Genomic DNA, 22,259 nt, shown 5'->3' with positions numbered 1-22,259 from the left:
TCTCTCTCTCTCTCTCTCTCTCTCTCTCTCTCTCTCTCTCTCTCTCTAGATGTGTCTCTTGGAGCGACCATTCGTTGCTATGAATAAAAACACATATTTTTTGTTGAGTGGAGTGTACAGAATTTTTTCGCATGCCTGCCCACAAATTTTTGCGAGTCAAGCCAATTTACGGCAACTGTCAAGTCAAAGTTAACTTAACAAAAGTTAGACAATTGTCGCGCAGAGAGTTGCTGCTGCTTCGAAAATGAAGCTTTTTTTCTTTTTCTCTCTCTTTGGATCGTCGTTTCCAATTGTATACTCTCAATTACAAAGCTTGGTCATAGAAATGATGGTGGGTTGTAGAATCAATACGAAGCACTTCATACATTAAGTTCTTCTATTTTTTATGTCTCTTTCAATTTCTTCATGTCATTTCGTTCGCCTCTTCCTCGCATCTGTGTTTATGATATTTAGTCTGATTTCCTTTGGTTTCTCGTTTGTTGATTAGTCATTCAATCTGAATACATAAATTTGTGTACGCAATACACCATATTTTTATACCATAATCGGTTGTATTTATAGCTATTGAGCCCTGACAAAAAAAAACCAAATAAGAAAAAGAAAAGAACTCGCGACACTTTAACATCGACGAAGGCATACATTTTCCATTCGAGAATCGATACATGTAAATTAATGTAAAAGAAAATAGACAAATTCTTATGGTATTTGTGTGTATCACCGTATATGTCGCACGAATTTTGGCGTCAATACATGGAATTCATTTAAAATTAATTTCAATTTCAATTTCGACTATGTATTCGGGCATCACTTGAAACAAGCAAAACACAAAGGAAGCACCAAAAATTCCATTCGAGTTTTGTTGGTGGCCTGCGACACGATGCCTGACATTGCATAAAGTTACCATTCAATTAACATATTTCGCATTAATTTAATGATATAGCGAATTTCCACGAAATCCAATAAATAATTTCCTTTATTAGGCACAAAATGTTGTGTGCGTTTTTTTGCATATATATATATATTTTTTTTTCGTCCGCCAAATAAAGTAAGATGCTGGATCGAGCCACGAATTCACTATATTCATTTTATCGGTGATCCAAATATAGCCTATCAAAAGCGAAACACACACCATTGAAAAGTACACAAAAATGCTTATTATTGACATCGCTGAGATGTTTACTTTCTAAATAGAAGGCTGAAGAAGGAAAATGACGAATCAAAAGGAAACCATATAATAAACAGAACCATTAGTTGCCATGGCCACCATATAATAGTCATTATTTTGTGTGCCACGACCTGAGCAATAAGCTGAATTTTGTGTGTATGTGCTGCAAGCTGATGTGGAAGAGACGAAGCAAAAAAAATAGCAAAATCAACATTACGAACCATCTGGAAAGCATCGAATATTAAGAATGTGTACCAAGAATAGGCAAAAAAAAAGTGTTCATCATCGAAAATCGAGATACATCACGTATAAATTCGCATTCGAAGAACGGCTTCTTCTTTATTCCGATGAAGCTTGCCGGTAATCAGACTTGAGTTTTTTTAATCCAGTTACTTATAGACTACGCATTACTTTCATTTTATCCCTCTCTCATTCTCTCCGATGCAATGGCATCAAGAAAAAAAAAACGATAAGCATATACAATGGAAAATTTGACATCATTTCAATAAATATATTTGCGTAATAAGTAACTACGTGAATACGTGTATTTTTTCTATCATGAAAGGCGGGTTGCTTATGTGTCTTGATTTCATGTCAATTGACTTCCGAGTTTTGGCTGAATACCGAGTTAGGCATTCAAAAGTAAGTGGTTTACAGATCACATAATCTTAAAATCCCTTGAAAGTCAGCAATGCCAAAAACGTACAAGCACATGCACACAAAAGGGCGGGATATTACGCCAAGCACTATTTACATTCGCCATTTAAACGAAGAGAAAAGGATACAAATGATTCGTGGCAAACAGAAAAATAAAAGGTCGGTTTTTGCTCTTATTTTCTTCCTTCGCCTATACAACATAATGGATGGTTCGACCTTTCCTTTGAATTCACGGCATGGTACTACCTTTTACGTTGAGCACCCGTTTTCGGTGGATTTCAATCAGAAACCCGTCCACAAATGGAAAAAAAGAGAGAAAGTGCGGGTGTAAAAGAGGAATTTTCTTCGCAATGTGTAAATAAATAAATGCGTACGACAGCTGCTCATTAATGTGATAAAGGAAAATGCAGGAAAAAATGAACATACGCACACAAAACAAAAAGCTCGCACCAAATGACAAGTTAAATGATTCGTATTTTCCGGAATAATTTTTTTTTGGAGCATTAGATTTATGATCGTGTTGAGGCGGCAATGCAAATGAAAAATGAGAATCGATATTGAACTTTGAATTTTGAATTTTTGGCCATTTAAAGTCACGATTTTCGCTTGAAACTTTTATATTATTCTGGTGTCTCGGAAAACTTCCGTCGACAAATAGAAACTATTTTATAAAGATTTTATGTATGTCCATGTGTTTGTGTGCAAGTGTATGTTTAATCCGTTATACATCACAAATACGTGCGCCAGAATAGGATGTCATCATTTGAATGACTAAACAGCAAACGATTAGATTAAGTAAATTCTTTTATAACAAATCTTCGTCAACGCATGAAATGAGACATTTCTATGCTCTGTGTCTCTCGGACAACAACAACACACATTCAAACGCACAAAAAAGAAATTATCTATTTGGAAATCCATTGTAATCGGGTGCTTTTCGAATACGAAATTTTAATATATTTAATGTTTCGGTCGAATGATGTCCACATGCGTTGCGTTTTGTCAGATCGCCATTTTCATCGCGTAAACTGTGCTTTTGATTATTCGCAGCGAACCGCTGTTTATACTTTGGATGCAATAAATCATTCGGAAAATCCGTTTTCTTTGTATCTTGTCCTTTTTATTTCAACGAAAAATTTGCGTCGGCCCATTTTCACAAAATTGTTTTTGCATTTGCCGCGTACCGTTTTCAAAACGGAAAAAGAAAACGGCAATAAATTTTCTTTCTGTTTTTTGCTGTTGTTGTATTTATGTAACATTACAATAACCCGCACACAATAAAAGATTTGTGATTCTCTCTCCCTCTCTCTCTATTTCTCTCTCTCTCTCTCTCTCTCGTACACACACATACTTCCTATGTGTGTTGTCAAGTGAATCGATTTGCGAAAGGATCAAAATAAATGTCGACGCTAAATGAAAAAAGAAGCGCGCATAAGTATTTATCTGGTTTGTCTTTAGGATTCGTTTCCGCATAATGTTGTGTAATTATTTCTTATTTCACGTCCTAAATCTCCGATATTTAAGTCGATATTGGAGCATTATACATTTTGTATGTTACACACAAATGTGTATGTCCACATTATATCCGTGGAATGTGCAAAGGAACGAAAACCAAATTGAGTTTGGGCCACGCGTGCATTATTCACGAACATGTGTTACAAACGTTTAAGGTGTTTACATGCACGCGCAATATAAATCATTGGCTCGGTACGAGCACCAATATTAATGTAATGTTTCTCAAATTTCCAACAAAATATAATCATAATAAATTTAACACCAAACAAGGTACAAATTTCTAATTTTTTTTTTTCATCTTTTTTCTGCTTTTTTTTTACCATACTTTCTCTCGTTCTATTTGCCGATGTTCTGGGATCTAAGCGGCGCCGCTGCCGTAATTTTCCATTCGCATATTGCAATGCAAAAACAAATTCAAATTTCGAATACACTCACGTTGTCCACCAAATTGGATTTTTTTTTAGTGAATACATAGTACGAGCAAGAGAGATAGATATTGAATAAGTAGGAAGAAGAATATAAAAACACATAACTAAAAGCTCATGTGCGCACGTAAATCGATGAAAATAACTTAATGTTTCAACACGGTCTGAATGGGAATTTTGTGGAAAAATTTATGATGCCTTTCTTCTGATGGCGAAAGCCTACAACATTTTCGAAAGTCGTTCATTTCGGTTTTTCATTCACTTTAGTTTTATTTTCAATTGCCAATACCGAAGAGAATAGAGCCTTTAATATTTTCTTTTAAAATGTCAATTTTGTACTTAAATTATGTGCGTGCATCGTGAATAATCTCGTGGGCCCTAATCCATGGTACACCATTCAATTGCATCGTTTGTAAAATGAATGCTGTCATCGCAGCCACCCACTCTTATACTTCCTATATTGAACACTAAAAATCCATAAAGTATTGTCATTTTTAGCAAATACGAAAAATGGTAGAAACACAATAACAGAAAATGTTGCATCAAATTTTGTACGGCCCAATCGTTTCGGCCATAAAACATGCTTTCGTACATGACTACTAAATTCAAATTATGGATTTCAAGCAAATTTAAACTAAATTATGGTAATAAATCCACAATATATGCAGAACCAATAAAAGTCAAGGGATATGCTCAAGCGGTTGGTTCAACATGATAGATGCCAGCTACTTGTGAATACATTTTTGTGTGTGTGCTGCATTGCATTGTTTGAACGAAGTTGTGATAATTCACACCTTCACTGGGAAATCGTAGATTGAATTTCCAATTAAAGTAACTCAATCAAAAAAGTTTTATGGTATCATTTTGTTCCATCATCCTTTGTGGACGTGTGTGTGTATGTGTGCGAATTTCATGTGGTCTTTGTATACTTCGGGCGACCTAATCAACACATTTACTTCGAAACAATGAGATTTTTTCCTCACCATCAACAAATCAGATAATATTGCGGCAGTCTTTTGTTCGCTGCGTTTCTACGGTTACTCAAAACATAAAATTCACGACATTCCTACTTTCTGAAATGTAATATGTTTCATTTTCAGACATAAAGTCTCGCTTTATTATTTCAATCAAGATGATGTAAACAATATCTCGGCCAATGTTACCTGCTTCGCTCGTGTTCTGGTTCTTGTTCTTAAAATACTACTTTTTTTGTTCTTTTATCGGGTCTCTGTATTTAGCGCCAAAGTTTTGCAAGATCATTACAAATGACAAGTCATTAAAGTGTCGTGATTACATCAAACTTTTGAAATTGTTGAATGGACCGGGTGGTCAACGTGATGTTATGAAAAATGAAGTGCATTTACATTTTCGACCACTTTGATGAATACGAATCAAAATGAGCTCATCAATTTTCTCAAGAGAAATTCCAAGCCTTTACAAAAGACTATATGGTAAGGACGATTAGTTGGTAATAGATGTATGGGTGTTTCGACTAATTAAATGGCCGTGATTTTATTTGATTGCAACGCAATTTCGTCAAACAATACCTCCATTGCGGTTGGTCTTTCTTTAATTACGGCAACCTTTGACGCAATTGTTTTTGACTGCCGATTCTCCATTTCTTTCACTCTGTATGTTTTTATTTCGCTCTGCCTTCCCATTGATTGTATTGTCAAAATATTCGAACGACGAAATTGAAATAACATTTGGCTAGAATTTCTCTTTTATGTTTATTCCAATCTAGGGGATAACCATGAATTGCAGATCGAATAATTTATAATAATAAACGCTATTTCTCTCTATTTTTCACTAATTCTGCTAGTATTTCTACTAGTTTGTTCTAATACTGCTATTTTTTGCTAATTTTTCTAGTACGTCAAAAATATTGCATACATCAGATTGACTGCATGATCGAATAACCGAAATGTGTTTACGTAAATGTTTCAAGTTGACACTTTCAACGTGTATATTTGAAGCAGGCACTAGCATATACGATTTCAGTAAGAAATCTGTCATCAAATCTACATTTCCGATTGCAATTCGTAAATTGTAGTTATACAGATGGAACGTGCTTGGTTACGTGCCATTGAATATATTTTTATTTAAAAATGGGAAAAAGAGTATTTAACTACATATTTTGATACATTTTAGTTCAACAGTATTCAATTCGTTTGTTTTGTGAATTTTATTTTAATTAATTATTTCAATAAATTCAAGAATAAATGCTTACAAAAGTATATACATGTACAGTGCTAATTCTGCTATTTATTGCTAATTTCACTATTTTCTTCATGTAAATTTCCCTATTTTTTTGCTAATGTTCTATTTCTAATTCGCATGGATATCCCCTAGATTCCAATGCAGATTAATGGCTTCAAATGATTGAAACGTAATGAACACAAATGTGAATTGCTAATGTCTGCTCTTGAAAATTGCATGAAAATTACAGCCAATTAGACAGTGAATGCAGTATTTTTCTATGCGTCAAGTAAAGATGTTGTCGTTGTTGTTTATTCGTGGCTTGTTTTGCTCATTATAGCTCAGCCACATACACAAAAGATGGGGAGGGGGGATATCACATATTTTGCTGATTGCTTTCATAATGCTAATTACAGAACAAATAACTTGAATGAATGACTTAAAAGTATTTCCAAATAATTGAGAATAGCGCATCGTTAAAGATGCATTATTCAGTGAGTGGATTTGGTTCTCATGCGCTGTAAAAATTAGCAATTCATTTTTGTGAAAAGAAGCAAAACAAAACATATAGTGTTTTATTTTTCATTTGTTGGCATATGCGCCGCATGATTTGCGATTGACGAGATGAGGTTGATGATCGGCTTTAAGTGTTTTTTTTTCTGCGCTGCAATATAAGTTTGAAAAATCACAAGTGCAGCCATGACCACTATGAATCATATTGAGATAGGTCATGGTCACCAAAGTCTTTCTGCTGCTTTTTTTTGTTCCGTTGTGATATTTACACTGAAGTCTTTTTAAAATAGCACCATCAATTCCGTCATCGAATTGAATCGAACGGTGTGCGAAAATTCACAGTTGTCATTTATTAGTGTGCTGTACATATGACAAAAGGATAGAGAGAGAGAGAAGAAATTACGGAGAAATCCATGTTTTGCTATAGAGGGAGAGAGAGAAAGAAAGAAAGAAAAATATTTCGTTTCATCGAGCATATTTCTCATATCATATATCAAACTAAAAAGTGTAATGGAATGTTTGAATAGCTTCAAAGGATGCGTATGTTTACTTTTGGTTGTAAATATTGCATTCAACCCTGTCATTCGAATGAGGTTCGAGCTAAAATGTTTGCTTTGCACAACGTTTGACTTCTGTAAATAGCAAAATTCTCGAGAGTTTCAACTACTTTTTCTTTTGCTCGTTATTTGTGTTGTTGCTGTTGTTGTTGCACACACAAAACAGAAGGAGAAAATGAAATACTTTTACTGCATCACGACTATACGGACACATATAGATACGTGAGCATGAATGAATGGTGTGTAGACCGATAGATAGACGATATGGAAGCAAGAGTGAACGAGATGGATTTCGATGCGTGACAAAGGGCAGTGCGCAAAGCTTCAAACTAAAACACAATGAATTGTTATTTCCCATTTGCTGACGTGCTTATTATTTCACATTTTATTCTCTCTTGCATTTTTTTTATTCATTCATCAGATACGATATTGGCATCATTATGTTCTCTTATGGTTTGGCGATACTGGCATATATGATGTATTGCAAAATTCGAGCTGGTTTTTGAAGCAGAAAGAGAGAGAGAGAGAGAGAGCGAGGGAAAGGAAGAAATATGATGCTTATATATCGATGCACAAGAAATGCATGAGCGAATCCAATGAACAAAGGAATGTCAGTGTAAACTGATGCACACGCATATTCAAAACAGTTGCCATTCACTTGAGCCGATCCAGTACTCAAACACATTCGCAACACACACTATTGCAAATATTTCAAGTGCAAAAAGAATGAAGAATCCGTCTAGTTTCGATATCAAAGGCGAACACATAGAAGAGAATGAAGATTGCAAAACAAAAATGAATATATACATATGTTTTATGCTCTTATCTCAATCTATGTATATGTCTATCTTTGGACGGTTCGTAGTGCGTTTTGGTTAATTGTGATATGTGCGTGTGCATGTGCATGATTGCATATTATGTTAATTTTGAACGAGAAGACGCCATCGTTGATTGTATGTATTGCATTGGCAACAAAACAATGGCCCATTGGAATGTGAATGTAGTGCACACGGCGTACAATGAATGAAGTGAATACCGACAATGTGCTCTGTGATGAGTGCATGCGGAGGCTTTTTCTCTATATCCCTCTCTATCTCTGTGTTTTTTTCTGCACTCATGTGATATGTTTAATGTAAATGAGATTCATAAGCGCGTAGGTTCAGTAAAGTTTAGCACATTGTTTGCGTAAATGGAAGAGATATGCGTTTAACACTCACATCAATTTACATTTGTGGGTGAATCGAAGCCCCGCGAACATTATGTATGCATACACAGTATGCCGATATAATATGGATGGAGTTGAGCCACAACACAATCTTTGAAATTAAAATGTTTGAACAGGTCACATATTCTATTCCTTATCAGAAGCTGCGTTTGCATTGCGTTCGTGCATAAATAGTAGTCTCGATATTATGTTCTCTCATTGCCAAAGATGAATAAAAAGAGTGTGAGTGAAGTAGTGCTCACATACATTTACACATACACACAAGCCAATGGCCAAACAAATGGGCTGACGATTCCGCGCACGTTGTACATAAATCACCAACAAATATCGCATATAAAATACATAATTAAAACTTTACTTTGCGCAACATCCAAGCCAATTCTTGCATATATGTAAATATAACCAGTATTGTGCTATTTTGCCTCTGATGAATCTTCTCAACCATTCGTGGTTGTCGTTGTTGCTGTTTTTTTGTTGTTGCAAATTCTGTTGTTGTAACAACATTCCAGTGATTATCCTAGGTACAAGAATTTTAAATGTGCGCACATAAATTGCGATTTACAGAAAATAATGATTTTCCTCTTTACTCGGCCGTTGTTTTTTTGTCCATAGTATAGTATTCTGTACGATGCCTCTTTGGATCAACGAGATAGCAAAAGATACTGAATTATACCGACAATATTATAATGACAATCGTCTGATTCTCGCCCGCTTTAAAAAGGCAAATTGAAATAAAATGAGAAGCATTATGTAATGTTGCAGTATGGTTCATCTTGTTGATAGTTATATTGTTTTGTCGCGTGCGTATACGTTCGCACTCGTCTCTCGTGGATTTTCGCCCTTATATGCCGCGTTGTCGGCTGCTTTTGCTGTACATTGTACATCTTGTTTGCATTGTACAGCATTTTTGATGATTTTACATTTACAACCAGACATTCGAGCCAAAGTCATTGCAATCAATTCAAATTCCACTGTACTATACAACCGCAAAATGCTCATCAATGATGTGTTCTATTTGCGTAATGACCATCATTTGTTATTTAATCGAATCAAAACCGCTCACTTGATCAACATCCAGTTCCTTGTGGCACAGCAGAATAAAGAACAAAAAAAAACCCACCGATAGAAAGAGCATTTTGTAATAAATGGTAATATTATGGACTACAAATAGTTTTTCAACTCAAATGACATCTAAAATGATGAAGAATTGCAAATAGAGAAAAAAAATACGCGCATTTCTCGTGTAATATTATGAATAGAACTGCTGCATTAAAAGCAGCATTCGATCAATAAAATTCCGCAATGAAAATGCACACGATCGCAATTATGATGATGAAGAATGAAAAGAGGAACAGAAAGAGAGAGAGAATGTTGAAAAGAGAAAAAAAACCGTCGAAGAAACAGTTTGCAAATATTCTAGTGAGCAGCATTCCTTAGCTAATGGCATTATACGCATTTCGCTCTAACTCAATTCTTAATTTTACCTCTTTCGACCGATTCTATCGCACAAAACGTGATGGATTTATTTGCAAACAAAACACCAATCGACACCATACCATGTACACATTTTTCTGTGTTTGTGTGCGTGCGCGTAAGCGTGAGCAAGCACAGATTTGGTGCTCGCATTTCATTTGCATTCCATTGCCTAACGTATCACCCTAACAAACAACGAAATGAAAAAAAAAAGAAAAAAATACACAAAATCACCCGGTGAGATTTTTATGCGTGTTTTGCCTTTGGACAATTTACGCAAATGTACAAATAATGTGTGTGTGTGTGCGCGCAACAAAAACATCAAATGAAATATATGTGTAACACCATGCAAACAATTTCTAAAACACGTACCACTTCGATGGCTTCGAAGTAGGTATGAAGACAGACAGACAGAGACAGAGAGAGAGAGAGACGCATGAAAGAAAAGATAAACACAACTAACGATACGATCAGTTTATGTAATTTTATCATAATTGCCATTATATGTAACTGGATAGTTTATTTTTAATATTCGTTCACACGCGCATATTTCATGCGTAATGTGGTCACTCAATTCATATTTGTTAAGCCCAACAATAAATCTCAAGAAGCGCACCAAATTCAATGCACACATTTTATCTGATTCCCGCTCTCTTGCTCTCTTATTCTATGAAAATTTCAAACACGTGGATCTAACGGCAATTTGTATTTTTTTAATATTTAGACATTGAAAACCGACTGCAGACTCTGCACATTTTATTGATTATGTACATTGAACGGAAAGTATTCGAAAAACAAATCCATCGTTCGTGAATCGAAATATAACGATAATGAATTTGTGTTGAAAAGTGATTTTTTCTTTTTTTCGAAGAGCTTTTATGAATACAAATGTTGTTTTTTTTTATCTCAAAGGCACAAGCCTAACAAGGAAGTTCAAACAAAATGGAGCTACAGAATTTCTATGATTTTTTTTTGTTTTCGCCTGTCATCACTTCAAAACAGGATTCGATACACAAGTTTTCTATAAAATCATGCTCTTAGAGTGTTATGTAACTGTGGTAAAATACGTTTGCAAATGTTGAGATTCCACACACGTAATTCGGTAAAACTGAACCGATGAGGAGAGAGTACAGCATATTTTGATTTGGTCGATGGTGTTCAGTTTGCGTTTTGTCTATTGTTTCGGCATGGATTTTGAAAATGGAATAATTTAAATTGACTCAGCAGGATTATTAGTACATTTTGCATCAGAAACAAACGTATTCCCAAACACATTAGGCCGTATTTTACATTTAAATTGCCTTTTTCTACCTTGTTAAAAAGCACCATCATAAAAGTTAAATCGCATCCACGCTTGCAATGCCGATTTGCTGCTCTGACTGTTTTTTCTTCTCTTTTATAACGGAAACGACAGCAAATCCAATAGATTCGTTTAAATGTGTTTTATTTGTACATGTCATGAAAAATCAAACTTTTTCTCTCTTTCGATGTTTTCCACTTCCGACAATTGATTTAGATATTTTGATAGGCATACACAATTTTCCAAAATGTATTCCCAATTCAAAAGTTACCGAATACAACGACAAATGGGAATTGTGATTTTAGCGAAATGTCAAACAAATCGTATCGCTTTTCTGTCAGCCGTGTAATTGTGTTTTTGTTTTTTAATTTATCTATCTCAAAATTGTATATTCATTTTAAATACTGTTTACCGTTTCAACGGAATATCATTTGATCAAATGTGATCGAGTGGTGCGTAAACGACTGGATGTAGTTTTTTTTTTTGAAAATCATTGGAAAAAACAAAAATGCGTAAAACCGCACCTATTTTTATTTCGAATGGAAAAGGAAAAAAACGTTCAACTCCATTCGAAAAATATTCTCGCTTAATTGATGGCGAATAAATAAAAGTTAACCGTACCCAATAAATTCCAATTTCCATTTGGCATTTCAATTTCGATTCGTTTATCTCTTCACCATCTCACATAGCTCCGCAACGCAATTGCGTTCGAGAGCAGAAAAAATATACTCGCACACACACACACACATACGTGAAATGACACTATGGAAATGTACGGCCCCAATCATGCCACAACTATTATATTTCAACTGACGACATGCATTCACGCAGATCATTTTACGCATTCACCGGTTCTCTGCTATTTCACAGGCAAAAACCAATGGGAAAATACGTTAATTTCGCTCACAATTATATAGATTGGATTGAATCAATAAAAAAAATCAAATTGAAATGGAATAATAATGAGAGGGCAAAAAAATATTAAATTTAATTATCGAGAATTCTCACTTAAATGAGAAACAAACAGAAAAAAACGGCTGACTGAACTCTGCAGTAAAATGACAATAAATTATTATCCATTTGGTATAGCTATGAAATGCACATAAATATAATGCAGTATCACATTCAATTTATGAGATTACATGACGCAATTAACGGTATTTTGATTACAAAAATAGACTTGCGACAAGGAGTCTCACCGATATTATGCGGAGATTATCATTATTAAAATCTCGTGTCGTATTTTCGGCATGAACAGATTTTGCCATGTTTATCAGACGAATGGAACAAACAAAAAAAGCATGTCTATTTGCAAAGGCAACAAAAAATGTTATACTGGTTCAATGGGATCAAATCATTTACATTTCATTCTCTTATGACATCATCTTGTACGCGCATTCGTTTGCGCGCGTTTATTTATACTTACGCAATATTTTACGCACTTTTTCCGTGTTTTAAATTTTAAATGATGCAGAAGCACAATCAATCACGTGAGAGATAATGCTGTCTTATAGCTCCTCATATTTTATGCAGCAAAATCTGAAAAGATGAACACAAACAAAATAAAATTACAAATATACAGAAATATGACGAAGCGCCAGTGGAGCAAACGGTTTACGAGAGAATGTTTCGCTCACTGTTTAGTGCATTGGGCGAGAAACTACATATTTTGAATATGGTTACGCAGCTATTGGCCCAGTCATGAAGGTTTTTTACGTTTTTAATGAATTCACTTTGCATTGATAATGGGGCTTGTTGCCTATTTTCAAAGAATGATGCCGTTGTATGGGTGAAAAAAAAAAAAAGAAATCGGATTCACATCTCAATGAACAGAGCGAGAGCAGGAGAGAGAGAGAGAGAGAGAACAAAAGGATGCGCAGATAAAGTGGTTGTCGTGCTGTGCTTGTCCTTCTGTTGGTGTGTGCGGTGTGCGCACATTATTTGTGCTACATTCAATTGCGAGAGCTGATGTTTGTTGTCTTTTAAATTCTGAATAAATGCATACATACTTTATTCAGACGGAATTACATTTGTTGTCGAATGCATAATTCAGTGTTGTTGTCGTTGATTTTGCGACAAAAAAGGCTGGCTTGTGCTGCAATGTATTCCTCATTTGATAACTTAAAATGTGGGCTTCGGTGATGATAAGCATACGCTAGCTATTAAACACACATACACCACAATCTATCAATACGAAAAAAAAGTTCGACCAACGCACCGCCACACATTTCATGCAGCACGGAAAAAGAAAGACGGAGATAAATGAGCCATACGACATTAAAAAAACATGCCGAAAGTATAAGCATTTTCGTATGCAATGATATCACATTTTAAGTGGAACGTTGATATCATTCGCGGCAATTGCTTGAGTTATAATTTCACCGCCGACAATCATATCAACATTTACAAATCGGCAATATTTCTATGATTAATTTCGTTTATTGTTCAATTTAAAATGGGTGGTCGTGGATTGAGCGTACCATTATTCACATTTTTCGTTGATACAACCATACGTACGGTTTGTGCGACTGGGTGCCGCAACACTCGATTTCAAACAGTTTTATTGAAATCCGTTCGGCGAACATGTTTTTTTTTGCGCTTCGTACCACACCAACATGCGTTATTTATTGCAATGCATTAAAATGCAAATTGCTAACATTAATTTCACAAATGCTTCGCCGTAGTTATGAAGTCATGTGTATGCATACGCATTTTAAACGGTCTTTGCAGCCAAATTCGTTGATCTTTACTCTACACTGATCTCGTTAAATGATCACCAACCTAATAAATTTTCTAAGCAATTATACCGAAAACCATTTCCACTCACTTTGGATTTAATTGATTTTATATGGCTATTTTTGTTTTTATTTCATTGCAGGAAATGCATTTTTGTCATCGGGACAAGGAGTAAAAGGGCCCGATCCACAGATCAGATTAGTCGTTCATCCGAACAAGCATGTTATCATTCCTGTTGGTTCGTTTGTTTTGCTGCATTGTGAGGCCAATTTTACCGACAATTCAACACCGAACGATGAAAGTGACTATGAAAACGATGAACCATTTTTTCCCGACGAAAGTGATTTCATACAAAATGATGAAGCAAGTGACTATTCAAATCATCAAGAAGAAAATACCGCTACGAATGTATGTCAGCAGGAAGTGCAATATCAATGGCTGCGGGATGACAGGCCAATTAACGACACACTTAGCTCGTATATTCAAACATTTTGTAATGGTACCATAAAAATTGCACATTCAACTATTGCCACAGCCATTTATCGATGCGTAGCTAAAACAACAAAACCAGACATCGGTGCAATCATCTCAAAAGCATCTAAAGTCGAAACAGCAGGTAACATTCAATTTCGGCAATGTCAATGCAATGCAAAATGATATATTTGACAATTGTTTTCCAGTTCTTGAACGAAAATTCGACAATTTAAAGTTGACAGCAGAGCTTGGCAGTTCGCTCGTCTTGAATTGTGCTATTGAAAGCATACCGACAGCAAATATTCAATGGTACTTTAACAATGGAACGAACATCAATTTGGACGTGGCCGAAAGGTATAACCATTTACCATTTGAACTTTTACTCAAAAACGTTTCGATTCACTGAGAATTAAATTCAAAATTAATTTGCAGATACTTTCAACTGAATAATGGAAGTCTTTTAATCGTCAACGTGATGAATCAAGATTATCAAACTTTTCGGTAAATTGTTTACTATTCAATTATTAAATCGTCGAAATTTAACCAAAAAATTTATTTTACAGGTGCTCTGCACGAAACGAGTTTTATAAGGATCGAAAACATATTCAATTTTTGCTCGAAGTAACACATTCAATTACGGCAAATAATCCGATGCTTTTACCACCGCTACAAAATCAAGACATTTTTATTGCAAATGGGCAAGCATTAAATTTATATTGTGCACTCACATCCATGGCTACATCAAGAAATGCGATTCGATGGACGTTTACATCTCGGACGGAAAAAATGTCATCAATTGAATTGGTTACACAAAATCCATATAAATTGCACATCGCAAATACATCGGTCGAAAAAAATGACGGCATCTACAGATGTCATTTTGGAGATGAATATCAAGTAAGTAATTTTAAAAAATGCAGATTAAAATCGTGATATCATTTCATCTATCAAACATAAAACAGTTTTACTCGTTTTAATTATTCAATTTGTGCTTCTGATTAATCTCATTCTCATCAATTTCGAAAGCGTAAGCCAGCACTCTTGGTGCTCGGTGTGCTTATTTTAATGCATCGATTTATTTCAAATTTCTTGTTTTTCTTCATATCGCATGAGTGTATCGCATTGACACTTTGTCACAGCTGGATGTCTCATCGATTCATTTCCATAACCAAGACCAAGCATCCATATGAATGCATTCATATCACAGTGTATAATGAATTGAAGTTATGAAATAATCCTGAATCGATCAACGGATAAATTCAGTGAACCGCACATTTTCTATATTCGACACTTAAACTGCCAACTAAAACACCAATTCCATTCATAAATGTCATTTTAATAATCTGTGTGATGGTTGTGGCACGTGTCGAATAAAATGAACATGCTGGATTTGGTTCGTTTAAACATGCAATTTCCCAGAAAAATACACAAAATACATGTATCAAAAGTTATTAATAACAGTCCAAGGTTTTCGGTTAAGAGAAAATCCATTGAACATTTGTTGTTGTTCAAAGAAAGAGCTTGTTAGTACGATTTGTAACGCAATTCCTTTAATATTATTACATTCTTAGGTTGATTTTCACAAATCTGATTATATTCTACATTTTTGCATGTATATTTATACATTTCTGAGACTTATTCTGGTATATTTTTGTTGTGTTGTTTTTCGTTTTATTCCGTTAACTCCAATTTACGCAGCTCCTTTTATGGAAGATGATTTTTTATTGATATTTTTTTTTATCGCGTGGAGCATTTCTTGAACGGTCCGAAAATCATTTCTTGTCCATGCACGATCATTAAAAATGTAAAAATAATTATATTCGAACGGCGATACGTACATATTTCTTAATTCCTAAAATGGTCTTCAATTTATGATGAAAATCTACACATAATTCAAGTGGAAATATCATCTTTTGACGTGAGAAAATTTCTCCGTCTCTTTTTTATTCCAGAAAGGTTATCGAAAACATTTTTTTTTTGTGTCAAACTTTTCACCTCGTAGGAGAACCTTTCTCATTATTTTTTCGATTGAAATCAAATTCAAAACGTTTTTTTTTTCTTTCAATTTTCCCGATTAGACCTTTGATGTAACCATAACAACACCGCCTGTAATACATGATGCGTTTACATCAAAAGAAGGAGCATTGGGTTTTTATGTTAAATTAAACTGTAATGTAACCAGCAATCCAAAAGCAACCGTTCAATGGTATCGTGATGGTAAATTAATCGAATACGATTGGATTGTGCGACCTGATGAATCGAAACTATTGATTCAAACGTATGAGGAAAAAGATAAAGGTATCTATCAATGTGTTGCAACGAATGTGGCCGGTGAGGTGCACGCAACTGGTTTGATGAGCTTGAAACCGAAACAGCACATGGATCCACCGAAAAACCCAAAATGCTTTCCACTGAATTTGACAACGTTCAAAGTCACTTTCGATGGACCACAATATTATCGCGTATGTGTTTATTGAACTTGATTAACATTTTTTTTTTGGCAAATTTATTTTATATATTTATATTGATTGTTGTCCCTTTTTTCTCTATTATAAATGATCTGTAGTGGTCAGCGGTTACCTATTACGTTGCGAGCAAACGTAGTGAACCATATTGGTATTCAAAAGTTTTGCATGATGAAAACACGCGTGTTCAAAACACTTTCACTGTTACGGATAAAAGAAGGCCACCATTTGAACCAGTTATGGTTTATTTTCGGGGAATGGAACGAATAAGCTCAGCCGATACCGGAGGCAAAGTAAAAAGTGTGATATACGATCTTTCACGATTGTCAGAAGGAGTTAAGTGCGCTACACAAGGGTGTAAGTATTATTAACCTCTGAAATTTCGAATATAAACATTCAAGGTTTTTTATTCTTCTTCTTTAAATTGAAACTTGACATTATCGCTATTAATTGAATGGACGTAATTTATTGAGTCCAAATTATATACCCTGAAAAGTAAGTTTAATCGATAAAATAATTGGTTACTTGTTTGTTTGATTTATAGTACCGATATCTGGGATGTTTTCACCTTCGGGTATTTTTATTTGGTGGTCAAAGAAATTAATAAATGCAACGAAATATATTATTCAATTTCAAAGTGATGAAATGACATCGTTCAGCAATCAAATAGTTGGTACAACGCAACACATTGATTATTATCAATCGTGGAATGATACGGTTGGTGATTTAACCAATATCTCCGTCACAACCAACATTTATCCGTACACCGAACTCGATGATTATGACGACCGCACAACACAAACCGATAACAATGAAATGAAAACAAATTCAAAAATGTTAACCGAGTTACGCGTCGATGGTAATGTTTCGGGCATACTCATACCGAATACACATGAAATCATTGTACGTGTGCTGGTGCCAATAATCGATGACGACGGCGAACTTATTCAAGACGTAAGATTTGTTGAATGGAAAAAGGTTCGTATGCATTTTCAATATACATGGGTGCAGTTTCTTTAAAATAATAATTTATAATTCAGTAAGTTTTCTCATATCCAAAAACTTTCGGCTTTTCACAAATAGATTGAAGATACTTCGAGACGAATGACAAAATTTAAAATTTGGAGCATTGGAATTAATCAAATTACATTTCAATCGATGGATCCACGTCTTAGATGCGTTCAAATTTGTTATCTAATGGATGGGGAACAGATTTGTGACGACAAGTAATTTATCTATCTCTTTTTTTTTCTCTCTCTCTCTCTTTCTTCAAACGAATACGAAGTTGTAACGAATTTAATCATTGCAGATCAATTGAAAACTCCTTTGTCGATGTTGTATCTCTGAAATCATACACAGCATACACATTTTTGTTGTTCAAATGCAGTGAAACGGAAACACTTTTCAACAAATTTGAAATTCAAACAAATCACGACAGTAAGTTTTTGTTGAGTCTCTTTGCATCGGGTTGATTAAATTAATTTTCATTTGATATGTTCAAACAGTACCTGGTAGTGTGACCAATCATACGATTTACAAAGACAAAGGTATTGTTATTGAATGGGGTCCTCCAACCAAAGCAAATGGCATTTTGGAATACTATTTGATTAAATGGACAATAGCAAATACGACACACGAGAAACACATTCCCTATCAAAGTGAAATCATTAAAAATGAATTCAAAGTGAGTAAAAGAAATGGATACCTTGTGGAATTAAGCAAGTGATATATATTGTATTCCGATTTTTTTTTTCTGTATTAGTTTCCCGGCCAAGAGAGTGATCGTTTCAATATATCCATTCAGGCTGTAAGTAATTTTGGCGTTGGCATTCCAATTTATGTTGATCTGCGTGAAATGAAAGAAATTCCAAGCATTTGGAATATCAATACCAACACGTCCAAATATCAAGATCCACGTTTAGGAATATCAATTGGTGTTTTACTTTCGGTGATATGTGTCGTTGTTTGTGCTTTAATCATAGTGAGACATCGTCGATGTTCAAAGTCACCGCATCACCAGCACATAAATGGCAATGGTAACAATACACGAAATTCATTCCAAAGTCGATCACCAATAGCACGTGGCCCGGTTGTTGGAGCAACAACAAAAATTCCAACCTCATCCGCTCAAATATCGGCGAATTGTACAAACGATGCACACGAAATGCAAACACTAATTGTAACGCCGAGCTTAGAGAATATCCAATCGTTGAATGGAAATGGATTGCAAAAGAAGCAAAACAATCAAATAAATGGCATTATTGTGCGCAGCCACAATCATAATAACACAAATGCACATTCCGACAACGATGACGAGAATATTGATTTAAGTCGATGCGGTTTAATTTCATCAACGCCAAAATCAAATAACAAAACAATGAATAACGATCACCTGAAAAATACAAGTACAAATCATGGATCAAACACTGCCAATTCAATCGATTTGCCTTATCAGCGTATCGATCATAATATTGAAGCAGCACTTGGAGCTGATACTGCACCAAATAATATACTCTGTAATGGTTCAATGAAAAACATGCTACCTCCAAATAAATCGGTACATTCCATTCTATATAATAATGAAACTGAAATTCCACCGATAGTAAAACGGTCAATCCAAGATGATAAATCAAAAAGTCTGAAACGTACATCGGCACACAAGTCGAACGTATCGATTTTTGATGATATTCAACAAAGTTTATTACCAGAATCCGCCAATGGAACAGAAAGCAGTTCAGCAAGCACAAGCAGCGGTTCGGTTCCAATGGATCGCATTGCCAATAAAACCAATTGCTTATTTGATTTAAACACATTCGATAATAATGGTACACCGCATTCAATCGTCGAAAATCAGAGATACATGCGGTCGGCCGCTTTGGTTTAGCGCTGGCCACAAAACAATCGAATTGAACAGCTGATACATACAGAACAAAAATGACGCTGTCGACCGCAATGTAACTGTGATATAAATAAGAAATGAGCTTAACAAACAATACGTGATACAGAGGCTCAAATCTTGCGAATTTAGTTGATTAACATGCCATGACCACTAATCGAATTGTGTATACTGACTAATATTGTTTTTTTTTTTTAACTGCACTCGAACACAACGACAACTCAAACAGATCATCAGGATTAATTTGGTGGTGTGAAAATAAATGAGATCAAATGAAAAACGATACCATTTCTATATGAACCTTAGAAAAAATTTGTTCAATTTGATATTTTATTTTCACATACACACATGTATATGTCATTAGAGATAATACTATTTGGTACTTGAGTACCAATATAACGTTTTTTATAATGGAACTTATTATTGAACGTGATGAATTGATCATACATTCATTGAAAAAACTCATATAATTCCATACGTTGACGTTAAACGGGTATCAATTTAGACGTAATTTATGCATAAATCAATTTTAAAATGATAAGTGTTTCATCGTTCACGGTTCATTTTTTTTAAAAGGTAGCATTTGGTTTACGAATTTTGTCGTAAAATCATTTTTTTAAATATAAGTTAATGCGCATTCAGAATGAAAAATGTGTAGCTAACCCCTTTTGGCTATTTAATTTATAAGAAAAAGCATCAATTTGATAGACATTTAAGTATTCACCTTGTAAATATATAAGAATTTGTCATTTTTACCAATTTCGGAAAGCACAGTGGAAAAAGAAAAAAAAAATAACGAAAATTGTGAGTCCAAAGCGACACAATTAGATATCGTTTGGATTCGACATCATTAAGTCAGTATTTGAATACGAAATAATCATAAATTGTAGATCTTTTTTTGTTTCTTTTGCATTCTGTGAATACATATAACTACAAACGGATAGAAGATATACATAGCTTCAGTTTAACTTTAATTTTGAATTTCATCCCATAGCCTGTGTTTTAATAATCGTTTACATTGCAAACATTTATTACATTTTTTTGTTGTTAACAAACTTATTTTTGTCTAATTTTATTTAAACAGATTTAATACAAAAAGTTATTTTATTTCGTTGAAATTGAATTATATAAATGTTTTTTTTTTCTCTTTAATTCATGTATTGAATATCGGGCATCAAATAGAATCGATTAATTGTATTTCTTGAGAGGCTTGGTATTTAAAATATCAACAGTTGTTAATCGAAAAATTCCACAATATTCATTTAACTAAATGGTATTTTTGTTGTTTTAGTTTTCTCCGTCCTCAAACCTCATACCAATTTGTTTCCATAGAATGAACATTTTGTATCGACTGAAAAGAATCTAGAATTTCCTTTTGAAAATTCGTAGAGAAAATATGATGTTCAGTGAATAGCTCAGTTAGTAATAAATTTCTGGATTAAACTAAGGATTAGAATAGATCGTTTCACTCTGATTGCATATTCCGCTCAGATATTGTACAATGACCAATTACATTTTGGCTATGCGGTTTTGCGTCAAATGACGGCATTTTTTTACAATGAAGTTTCATCTTGCAAATATATCGTCGTTCAGCAATTTGAGCTAACCCAATAAAAGCTACAAAGTCGATATGTACCAAAAAGCTAGCTATTGTGAAATATCTTATCCGAATATAATATCAGTGACAGTTATTCTCTGATAAAATAAATAACCCTTCATAATTTGGTTTGTGTCAGAAAAAAAACATTGATTATAGCGCAAATAGTTTCACTGCGTGTACCTGATAAATAACAATATAATCATAAAAATGACATAAAAATTACAACACTCCTTTTCGCTTTTTTAGAAAAACCTTTAACATGCTTGCACACAAAAACAGTATAATTTTAAATCATTGAATTTCTTTTCATTTATTAGAAAAACAAAAATCTAAAATATACTCGCTAACTCAAGGAATGATGAAAGTAACATTTAAAATGGCTTCAAATGGAATTAAATATTCAACATGTTTGACATTTGCACTTGACATATTACATGAATGTTTTATGGACAAAGATTTTACGAATGTTTTTTTTTACAAATTGAAAGTTTTCACATGACAGAATTAAAACAAAGAAAGAAAAGGCTATTCAAACTGTTTTGCAAATGGTGCCTTTAACACATGTACAAAATCTGGAATAGAACAAAATTTTAAGCCAAGTTTTCTGTCAAAAGATAACTCAAACTGTACAACAAGTTATTGTGCTTTATGCTCACTGCTGGATCTTTTTTAAATGGAAATTTTAGTCAACACTGTTAATTGAACAGTTTGTAGAAGAAAAAAACAATCTTGAAGTGAAAATTATCTACAAATTCATCTTTATCCAAAAGAAATCGAAGTCCGTTGCATATACCATTTGATAGATGCTGCAAATACTATAATATTATTAAGAAAGAAAACTGTTATTGATGTAAACTGTACACCTAACCTCATACCAATTCATTGTTGCATGAAAAGAAAATCTTCCTAAACAAACAATAGCCAACATCTATAGCAAAAAATTGAAACACAAAACGGAACCTGAACCTCGATACCTTTGTCCTGTAAATGTAATAACATTATTTTTTTTGTTTATTAAAATAGAGACAAGTAGTTATAGCATTCAAATCCTCCTTGAAT

General features: G+C 34.0%; 1 protein-coding gene across 2 annotated transcripts in view; it reads left to right on the top strand.

Annotated features, from left to right (window-relative positions):
- The window catches only part of LOC116341177, a 57,799-nt gene extending 37,153 nt beyond the window's left edge, over positions 1–20,646 (top strand). For both annotated transcript variants that reach the window (XM_031768095.1, XM_031768094.1), the window contains 11 exons: positions 13,908–14,381; positions 14,446–14,593; positions 14,672–14,740; positions 14,803–15,136; positions 16,318–16,701; positions 16,806–17,061; positions 17,249–17,682; positions 17,788–17,930; positions 18,014–18,141; positions 18,210–18,388; positions 18,467–20,646. In XM_031768095.1, coding sequence (XP_031623955.1) covers positions 13,908–14,381; positions 14,446–14,593; positions 14,672–14,740; positions 14,803–15,136; positions 16,318–16,701; positions 16,806–17,061; positions 17,249–17,682; positions 17,788–17,930; positions 18,014–18,141; positions 18,210–18,388; positions 18,467–19,588 — 3,671 coding nt within the window. In that variant the 3' untranslated portion in view covers positions 19,589–20,646. The remainder of the gene's footprint in view (positions 1–13,907; positions 14,382–14,445; positions 14,594–14,671; positions 14,741–14,802; positions 15,137–16,317; positions 16,702–16,805; positions 17,062–17,248; positions 17,683–17,787; positions 17,931–18,013; positions 18,142–18,209; positions 18,389–18,466) is intronic.
- Positions 20,647–22,259: the final 1,613 nt, after the last annotated feature.

Source organism: Contarinia nasturtii, unplaced genomic scaffold (assembly GCF_009176525.2).
Source record: "Contarinia nasturtii isolate CC-2019 unplaced genomic scaffold, AAFC_CNas_1.1 Cnas_scaffold_695, whole genome shotgun sequence".
Classification (NCBI taxonomy): Eukaryota; Metazoa; Arthropoda; class Insecta; order Diptera; family Cecidomyiidae; genus Contarinia; species Contarinia nasturtii.
Note: the sequence above shows the minus strand (reverse complement) of the source record. Positions and strands in the feature narration are given on the sequence as shown.